The following is a 10086-nucleotide window of genomic DNA, read 5'->3' on the forward strand; positions in this document are numbered from 1 at the left end:
GGGAGGGGAGGCCTAAGCTGTGACTATGACATCTTTCTTAGTGCATTATCTTCACACTCAATCTCCTTGGGGTAGATGGAGTGCACGGAGGAAGTGCTTCCACCGGTTAAGTCCCAACATGTAACCAGACATTGCTTTTAGGGGTCGGCTGTTAACAGGGTTGACAATGCTCTTTTATAGCCTTCAGATTGAATATTCCCTGAGTCTCCCGCTGCAGAGGCCATGTCATTACAGCTGATAGCTCCATTATTTTTTGAAAGAGTTGGAAGGACTTTTATGTTTTGTATTTTCCCTTGCACTTAATGGCTGTCAGTGTTCTTCTCCTCAGGTGTAGGTTGGTTTCACAAGGACAGCGTTTGGCTGCGGCACCGTGGCTTCCGCTCCGCGTGGTCACTTTAGTATTCAGGTTCAGGTTTTCCAGATCAAGATAATGACATTTGGATTCTAATTATTTATAGACAAAATCACTTCATTTTTATCTCATCTTAAAAGATACCGTTCAAGAGAACTTTCATTGTTGCCGGTCCCTTTTTCCGAGCACCAGACTCCCTTTGGAAAACCTTTCATTTTACATGCAGAAAGATCTGACGGTCTGCCCAGCTCAGTCTTAGTCCTTCTTCTCCTGTGCATCCCTTCACGCCAGCAGGACCAGCCATACGGCCTGGACCTTCAGCAGAGTGGCGTCTGTGTACGTAGGCTGCCAGCAGGGACTGGTGGAGCAGCGAGGAGAAGCTCTGCTCCTGGTCGGAGGAGGAGGAGGAGGAGGAGGAGGAGGAGCTGCCGCTGATGCTTGAAGTTCTTTTTTTTTTTTTGTCATTTCCAAATTAAAAAGTCTGTTATAATTCAGGTCACTTTTCATGACGTGGCGTTGTCGTCGCCCTCTCACTTCTCAGCCAATCACATGCCTCCTGCCTCGCCTCAACAAGCAAGCGGAAACAACTGCTACCAAAATTTAGCCAGTTAGCGCCCGTTAGCAAGAGCAACAACGTCAAGTGCGTTTCCATGGACACGAATTGCCCGTTTATGGTCGTGCTTGTCCATAAAAACCCATTCCTCTGTTCTCATGTAAAAACCATATCCTGAATATGATCGTAACCAAGATAAGCCTCACGAATGGGTTATTCATGGCCATGTAAACGCATTCAATGTGAATTCTGTAAGCGACTAGAGGCCGCTGCCATATGTGGTAACACAGTAATAATCTCTCCAGTTATTTAGCTTAACAAGGCTGCCCATGTTTATCGCATGAGGTTGCTTCCGATGGGCTGTGAGGCATGTGTTGGAGTTGCGCTCCAGCAGTTATCATAGGGCGGCTTCATGAATAACTGACGTCCGTGTTTAAAGATGGAGTAGAACATACACTGTGCCAAATTGCCTTGACTTTCCCTTGTTCCCTCCTCTGTCTCTTCATCTCTCCATGTTTCTGCTGCAAATTACTTCCTGGAGGAGGAGGCGTGAAAAAGCTAAAAAGGGTCCACTCCCGGTCATCCAGAGTCTGCCGTTTCTTTCTCTAACCATCTAATCAGGACATTTTGCTGAGTAAGTAGCACTGAAAACAAAATACACTCTGGGCCCTGGGATGGTAGGAAAGTAAACTTTCATCAAGCTGGAGAAACAACAGATCAACTGAAAATGGCTTTTGCATTTATTGCGTTATGTGAGGTGGAAAAAAAAAAGAAAGAAATAATGTGACAATAGACAAATGAATAATGCAAGCGTACAAATTAGTTAAAGGCTTTGTGGAATAATAAATGCGGCGAGATAGAAGGTAAAGTCAGACAATTTCTCCGGGGACAGAGAGTTTTGCTCAAATAACGGTTGGAGGAATATCAAACACAACTATATGATCAAGACATTTATTACAGTCACTCTCGACGTATCAATAAAAGGAAATGAACGAGTAAAGCTCCTCCTCGGGGTGAGAGGATTGGGGCTTTATTCTTACTTTTTCAGGTTTCCTTATGAGTTTCCGTGAGAATAAACAAAGATATATCAATGTTGGCGTTTCTTTTAGAAATGATCCTGCAGTTTGAAGCTATAATTACGGCTGAAATAAAGAGCTCTCTCACACCCTCGACAGAAGGATGCCGTTTAAAGGCTTTTTTTTTTTAATAAGAAGCTTTACAAGTACAATTACATGTATTAATTGGTTCCCTGTAAGAATAAATGAGAATGACAGGGTAATTAAAAGTTGTGGTGGTAATTTCCCTAAAGATAATATACTATGCAGTACATTCAAAGTCATTCATTAATTGCTGAAATGATGTTAAAGCAATTTTACTGCTCTCACCTTAGAAGAGGTTACAGGGTTGTAAACCTTGAACAGTGTAGGCGATTTGACCAACCACTGTTTAGCCTAGACAAATAAAACGAGTAAAAATGACAAAAAAAAGAACTGGAAAATATGAGTCCCTGTAATGCAACGCAACGTGTAAATTAACCGAAACACCTTAACACCGTTTGGATCGCTTGAAAAAACTCTAAATGTGTAACGACTACTATAGATTTCTGCAAGAGACGGAAGTAAAAGAAGGCTTAAATACACACAGAACGTAGTGCTAGACTTTTGGTAAGAACACTGGATGAAAGCTCCCACAGGCTGAGGCAGGGCACCGTTGTTAGCAGGCCTCAGTGGAAAACAGTGAATAATTTGATAATTAAGGGGCGGCTCGCGTTCAGAGGACAGTTTGCCAAACCAAATTCCCAAAATGTTAATTTCGTGCAGTTTGTGCCCAGAAACTGTCACCGTTATCGTCACTGATGTTTGTGTTCTTATCCACTTTAATCTGACATGTGGCTTTTTTTTTTCCCCCCATTGCTTCTCCAGAGTTACCTCATCCATTAATAGTCATTACTGATATTCTGTCCCATAATCACTCATTTGTCTTGATTGTGAATATACCCGTCTGCATCATTGACTTTGCTTTATCCTGTGTGTTGTGCTGACTGAATGGCCTGGCTCTCTTTTTACATCCCTACATTTGTACTGTTTTATTCTAATGAGTGCTATCCAGGATAATTACCTCTAGAAACAGAATCAGAGGTCAGAAGCTGCATCGAGTTTTTGTTTTGTTTTTTTCCCTCCCCATTTAGAGCTTCAATTGAAAGCCAAGGCTACATATCGTTTGAATGCAGTTGTAGAATATTTCCTTTGTATTGTCTCAGCGCTTTCAAAGAGGCGAGGGCCTCTCTCTCTCTATAGCATCCACTGATTGGAAACACATTCGATAAATGAGGGCGAGCTCCCTGCACACTTTGTACACTAATTCATTGAGGCTGTATTTGGTTTTTTTTACCCGTGTGAGAAAACACTTGCATTGCTCATCGGAAAAAAAAATATTGTCGTTAATGCTGGATAAAAATGATGAATTCGGGACCTGTAGCTGGTTTTTATGGTGCTCAAAGTCTTATGACGGTAATAATATGGAGATTAGAGAGCAGTCACGTTCACTTGTTGAAAATGTTTGGGTTTTTTTTAATGGTAACCTGCTGCCTTTAGCTGGACCAGGCTGCAGTTATTGCTTGATTGCCATGGTTGATAAATAATTCATAGTTTAGTCCTGTACTGCTCATTGATGTATGGCAAAGGAATTCACCGCGATACTCAGAGTGTCAAAACATGACTTCAAAGTGAAGGGCTGGTGTAATCCTTCTTATTCTTTATGTAATTTCTATAATTGTTGAACAAATATGAAGAAAAAAAAAAAAAAAAAAAAAAAAAAGCTAAGCAACCTCCTGAAACAGTTGGGCACATTTTTTTAGCAAATCTAACTCAAATCGACAGTGAATAATTTACTGGCACTATTTTCAGCTGCGGATTAATAAACATGTGGTGAACTAATGGTGAGTAAAATGTCTCGGCCACTAAAAAGGGTCGCCTCCTCCCTCCCGGCTCTCTGCCCTGGACAACGTCAACAAATAACAGCCCCCCCAATATGCCCCCCCCCCCCCCCCCCCCTCGTTAGTCCCCATGCATGTAAATCAACAGTTGTGATTGGCCGGTCCCAGGACATGAAGGAGACCACGGTTTGATAGCCGCCAGTCTTGCCGCCGTTTTAGCACCAACTTTACTTATTTAGAAATAGCCAGACGTCTGGCGTCACAAAACTACACGTTTTGATCTTTTAACAGGATTAACTAACGATAACAAAAAATATATTGCCAAGTGTTAAAACGCGGTCTATTTATTTGAACACTGGGAAAGCGAGAGCCAACTGAAAACCACAACGCTGCGTGTGTGTGTGTGTGTGTGTGTGTGTGTGTGTGTGTGTGTGTGTGTGTGTGTGTGTGTGTGAGAGACCTAGAGCTGGATCTAGAGAGAGTCTCTGAGCACAGTGACAGTTTGCTGTAGAGTCCATTCCAAATCATGTGTCATTTGTGCAGTAAGAAGCTGCTCTGAACCCGGTCAGACCAATATGTCGATGTCAGATATGCCAGAGGTTTGGGTTTTTTTGTTGTGTTATTTAATGTCTGCCAAGAGGTTCACAGAGGGGAGTGTGTGTCATCGCCGCTGAATCCAGAACCACTTGTTTCACACCATGTAACAAACCTCCCACCCCCTGCAAGTGCGTGCTGATCCAAAGCTACAAAGCACCTTTCTTCCTGGCTGCTGCACTGAGCGCTTCAGACGCTCTTCTGTGCCGACAGCCAACGGACATCAGACTGCACAGAGCTTCCTGCCCCGCTGGCCCCGGCCTCAGCCAGCCACGAGGATGCTGAAGCAGGATTCCTGCACATGCTGACATGGTCTCTTTGTACTCAGGGACACTCTTTACAGCCCTGCTCCTCATGTGCCTTTAAACGTTGGTATGAAAGTGGTTAACTCAGGTACATTTCATTTTGTGAGAAGGTTGATTAATGTGCATAGTTTAATAATTATGAAGTTAAATATCTGTTAAATGTACTATGTTAATGTAGAATGCAGTAAACCTAACAGGGAAGTGTATTTTGGCCTCACCTCTACAGCAGACACCTTAACACTTATTTATTTGTGTGACTTCCTGCAGAGCTGATAATGAGAATGAAAATGGGAAAATGGGAAGCACTTTTTTTTTTTTGCAGATGCAGTGTTGTCCCCATATGATTTTGTTCTATTTCCATGCTGTAAAATGTAGTTTATTTCTTTTTTGTACGAAAAATAGTAATCCCATGTGGAATTGGCCAAATGTTTGGCATGACAAAGAAATAAAATTAATTAATGAATGAATGAATTCATGTATTACCAATTTTCTTTTATACATTTTCAGCCGTTTACTGTAATAGTGCATGTTCCACATATTGCCGATACTGATGCTGCTATAGTCAGTCTAGTGTATTTTTGTTGATACATCATATTCCAAATTAGTGCTGCAATGCACCAATTTACACAAAGCTTTTTGTCATCTGATCGATCCTGTCAAGGTTTTTAAAAAACACCATATTTACTGAAGCATTATATAAACTGCAATACACTGGAAACTCATCACCTGATGAGCTTTAAATTTAAATGGAAAAAGAAATGCGTAATGACTCCGGGGCCCCAAAGCAGGCATCCATTAACCATAATAGTTTGAATCCACATGAAGAATGCATTGGCTTATGTTGGTATCAGTCATATTTACCAAACTGCTCCCTAACGGCTATCGGGGACATTCTGCATGCAACTGGCTGCTTCTGCAGATTACCTCTGCAAGTGTCACGCAGAATGTACTCTGATAACTATCCCATTTGCTCTGAGAATTCCCCTTTGTTTACTTAAAGCGCAATTCTTGGGAGTAAATATTTACAGTCAGTTAATAACTGGAGGATGTGATTGACGTGCACCATTTAACACTCCTCATTTGATGCTTCCATGGTTCGTTGCAGGCTTATGATGAGTTTGATTTAAAATGCCAATAGCACTGGCAACTGTTTTTCCACCACAGCACTGAGTGCCTTTTATTATTTCCTAAATATCTCTATCTTATGTGTAAACCTGCCGGTTGACCAGCTTGCTATACAACTTATCTATAACATGGAACGTTAGGTTGTTGCTCTTTCAAACTAAATACAAATTATGTGTTTTGATTAAGTAGTATTCTACTAAAAAAATACTTTTGACAGTGATAACATCTACTAAAATCAGTTTCTACGTTATTTCACATTGAGTTTGTATTATATTATTTGGTATATCTCATGTATTGGACAGTGAGCCAAGAAAGTCAAAAGTCAAGTCGAGATCATTTGAATCCATTTCAGAGCAAAATAAACAGATAACATTTGGAACACAAAAAGAACATAAAAAGACATCATATTAAAGACAGTCATACATACACAAGGCACACAATACAACTGTTACACACTTCAAAATCAAATGCACAAACGACCTCCACCACCAGAGACTGAGGATGTGTGCAGCTTTTGGTAGGATTCAAGAAGTCCATCAATTATGCAGTTCTCTACCACATGCAATCTGCACATACATTTATACATAAGATTGCTTATCACTGCCTCACATGTGGGTACAGTTATGCTGACGAACTAACACCATCAAATCTTTGCACGCAAAAGAACTCCCTCGTGGCATCACTGTGAATGACTAAGTCTGCTTACACAGAGTGAGCAGTATACAATAAGCTCCGAAAAGACAAACCGGCATGGTACCCTATGTATATATATATATATATATATATATATATATATATATATACACAACCTGATCTCATGGGGAGGCGTATAAATAGCACAACATTTTGAGGACATTCCGCGTGTAATATTATGCCACACTGTTACAGTGAAACAGCTGCAGTGTGGTTTAGGCAACAAAAAACACTTAGTAATGTTTCAGGAAAACACAATGGTTGAGCTCAAGTACTTAAACGTAATGCGGATCATAATGCGGAAACCACGTCGCAAATATCACTAATGTAACTTCATTTGTTTACATTGAAGTCAGTAAAGACTACATAGCGTAAAATGACACACAAAAAATGCCGTGGTTATTGGTAATTAACTTATTAATTGTTTTATATGTAATTTGGTGAGACCGGCTACAAGTCACCTCCGATGCGTCCCCTGCAAATGGGCGGAGCAAGTCATATCCGGGCATTTGGACCGTGCTTGGCTCGATGCGGACTTTTGAATTGGAACAGTACTTGGGCTGAGACTGATGACGTTACAGAAGCCCACAAGAACACAAGTACCGACAAGAACGCATATTGAGAAAGGCCCAATAGGTTAAATGGGTTGTCATCACATTCTAAACAGTACAATGCATCTTATCCGTATTTACAATTTGCATTCCTCCGGTCCGCTGACTGAGAGTGTTTATCGTTGCCATGGCAACAAGTGCAAACTGACGTTAGCCTATATTAGTTTAGCTTAATTAAAACGAGTAAACATGCTGTGACAATTTGCCATTTTGTTACTAAACCAATTACAACTGCCACAGCACCTCTCCTAAACAGTGGCAACTACCAAGGAAAGTTGTGGCAACAGGAAGTGCCTGTGCTAGCTACCACAGCCACAATTTCAGCCAATATTGTTGATATATATATATATATATATATATATATATATATATATATATATATATATATATATATTAGTATTTGTAACGTTCCACTGCTGTGCAACATGAATAAAATGTTCTGCACACGTTTCAGCAAAATATCCGTCTTCTGTTTTCATGACAGAGTCAGAGCATGTGAATGCAACTCCCACTGTTCATCAATATAATGTGCCGTAACTCCGTATAATGCACTGTAACTCCGAGGTGATTATGGTTACCCAGTGAGAGCAACAGCTGGTGCACGTTGTAACGCCGTCGCTTTTGAAGTCCTCTCCTTTCATACAACTCGTGTATTCTTCTGGTGACGGTGCGTCTTGAGGGAGGCTCATACGTGCCGTCATTCGTCGCATTGAAGTCGTCCTGAAGTCCTTTATAGGTGTATAGATCTTGTCTTATGAAACTACAGCATGCCACATGCTACAGTGAAAACTAGATTTCAGTTAGTTCAGTTAATGTTAGCTCACATTTATGTCTCAAGCACCGACAAGGATAGCTGGTAAAAATGCACCTGGCATGTTCACAGCTCTCATTGGAACTAATGCGCGTGACACGCTGCTTCGCCCCCTCTTTGTAGACATCTTTTAATCTCACTTAAGTGACAGCGACGGAACGAGTGGGAGTGTTTTCGCTTCTTGTTCAGGAATATTTTCAGGTCTTTTTTTTCTGGGTTACTGGGAACTGATATCTTTTTTTAAGATGAAATATTGATGCAGGCGTTTGAGAATGTGCATGACAAGTAAGTAAGAAGGTGTGAGAAGCTAAGTGCATCAGAGTGAGAGGTGAAAGATACTATGAGGACTGATATTCTCACTGACGATCCAGGAGACAGGGTAAGGCGTGTCAGCTGCTCAGCAACAAGTCCTCGAAACCTAAAAAAGAAGCCAATTATCAATGCCTTCCCAAACAAGCTACTGCATGACTGACACATACTATTCCTTTCCGATCTATTTAAAGCGGCTACAATTGATATTTTCATAAAAGCAAAGTATCACAAACCCACGAGAAAAGGGGCCACTTGTTGAGGTACTATTACTACCGCCCGCATCTTTTACGTTTGTGATCACTCTGTTGGTGCTGCGATGTTGTGTTCTGCCTCAGCAGGCAGCTGATTTCAGTGAACAAGCTCTAAAACCTTACTGTACACTGCCTGCTCAGCACCAGACAGCAGTTTAGTTTAACAACTAAAGAGTCATATATTTCCCTCGGGAGAGACCAAAAACTACAGAAACACAACTCCAAATAAATGATGTTTCTTTCCAATTGCTGGATGTGTAAATAAGCAACTGCTCACCAACATGTTCACAAAAAAAAAAGGCTCATTATCTGAACGTAAAGTAAGGTATACATATTTAGTCCTTTAATTAATCATAGGAGTGTTTTGGACATAACATGAATTTAAGCAGAGTGTCATCTCCCATTTCCTTTCAAAGACTTTAAAAAGTCTGAAACTGACACATCGCTATTTGGTGAGTGGTTTTCTGCAGAGAACATTTTATTGAAAGGCTAAACGCAAACAAATATGGATTGAAGCAGTCTATTTCGTTAGATAAAAACATGTGAATTAGCCTAGCCTCTTCATTATCTGCAACTGTGCAGAAATACCGGGTATAAACAGAATGAAGAGACATGCAAAAGAAAGAGCTTTGCAACATTCAAATGTTTATTTAGGATTTGAATGTCAATGAATGAAGCGTCAAAGCTTCCAACTATTCCGCACAGACCTCGAAGTGTCTTGATGAGTTTTATTTTCAGTTTACTGATTAGGACACTTTGCTTACTATTTGTCGCTGTCCCCCAAAATTCTAAAAGATCATCATCAACATCCGTCTTTGGTACTAAATAAGCACAGCAATTATTAGTAGTAGCAAGAGGTGTTTAAAAGTAATTCTAAGCATCTGAACAAACAACCAATGCCATCATTTTTCTGTTGATGACAATCTGCTCATTAGCAGAAAGACCACCATAATCCTACATTATGAACATAAAACGTTAGCATCCCGATGAACCGGCTCAGGGATTAGCGATTGCATGACGCCGTTGATTTAGTGCCGGACCGCGACACCAGATAGTCAAACACAAACAGCGGTGGAACATGTGTCTGCATCATGGTCTTATCTGGAGGCAATGAGCCAAGAAGAGGATACGAGACTATGAAATACGTTATTCTTTACTTTCAAGAACCTTTCACCCAAACAGATGAAGTTAGAAAAGCACAGAAAACGGTTCAAGATTTCACCATTACGTGTCATTTTCTAGCAATTCATCTTCATCTTTCATTTTTGTTCTGCAACACTTTAAAAACACAGACAGAGACATTATCTGACAGCCAATTACATGTCTGTTCATGAATGCAACATTATCGATCAAATTCACTTGATTCAGTGAGTTCCTTAGTAAATCCAAACCACGTGTTTTCACAACATACCTAATGGAGGTTTGCAGATTAGAAGTCAGAGATGGTCGACTAAATGGTAGTCAAGCATCTCTAAAGGTAGGTAGGTCAAAAAAAACTTCCTCCGCTTTAAAAACTAGGCACGGTATTGTTTAAATTTATGTGC

The 10086-nt window shown here is 40.5% G+C and overlaps 1 protein-coding gene across 1 annotated transcript in view; it reads left to right on the top strand.

The window, feature by feature from the left end:
• Positions 1-794, top strand: part of LOC137885575 (heparan sulfate glucosamine 3-O-sulfotransferase 4-like) — a 116914-nt gene extending 116120 nt beyond the window's left edge. Inside the window, exon 2 of the mRNA XM_068727874.1 lies at positions 647-794. Coding sequence (XP_068583975.1) covers positions 647-794 — 148 coding nt within the window. The remainder of the gene's footprint in view (positions 1-646) is intronic.
• The last annotated feature ends 9292 nt before the right edge of the window (positions 795-10086 follow it).

The sequence above is a fragment of the Cebidichthys violaceus genome, unplaced genomic scaffold, assembly GCF_023349555.1.
Source record: "Cebidichthys violaceus isolate CVI_PGR_0920_01 unplaced genomic scaffold, fCebVio1.0.p SCAF_40, whole genome shotgun sequence".
Classification (NCBI taxonomy): Eukaryota; Metazoa; Chordata; class Actinopteri; order Perciformes; family Stichaeidae; genus Cebidichthys; species Cebidichthys violaceus.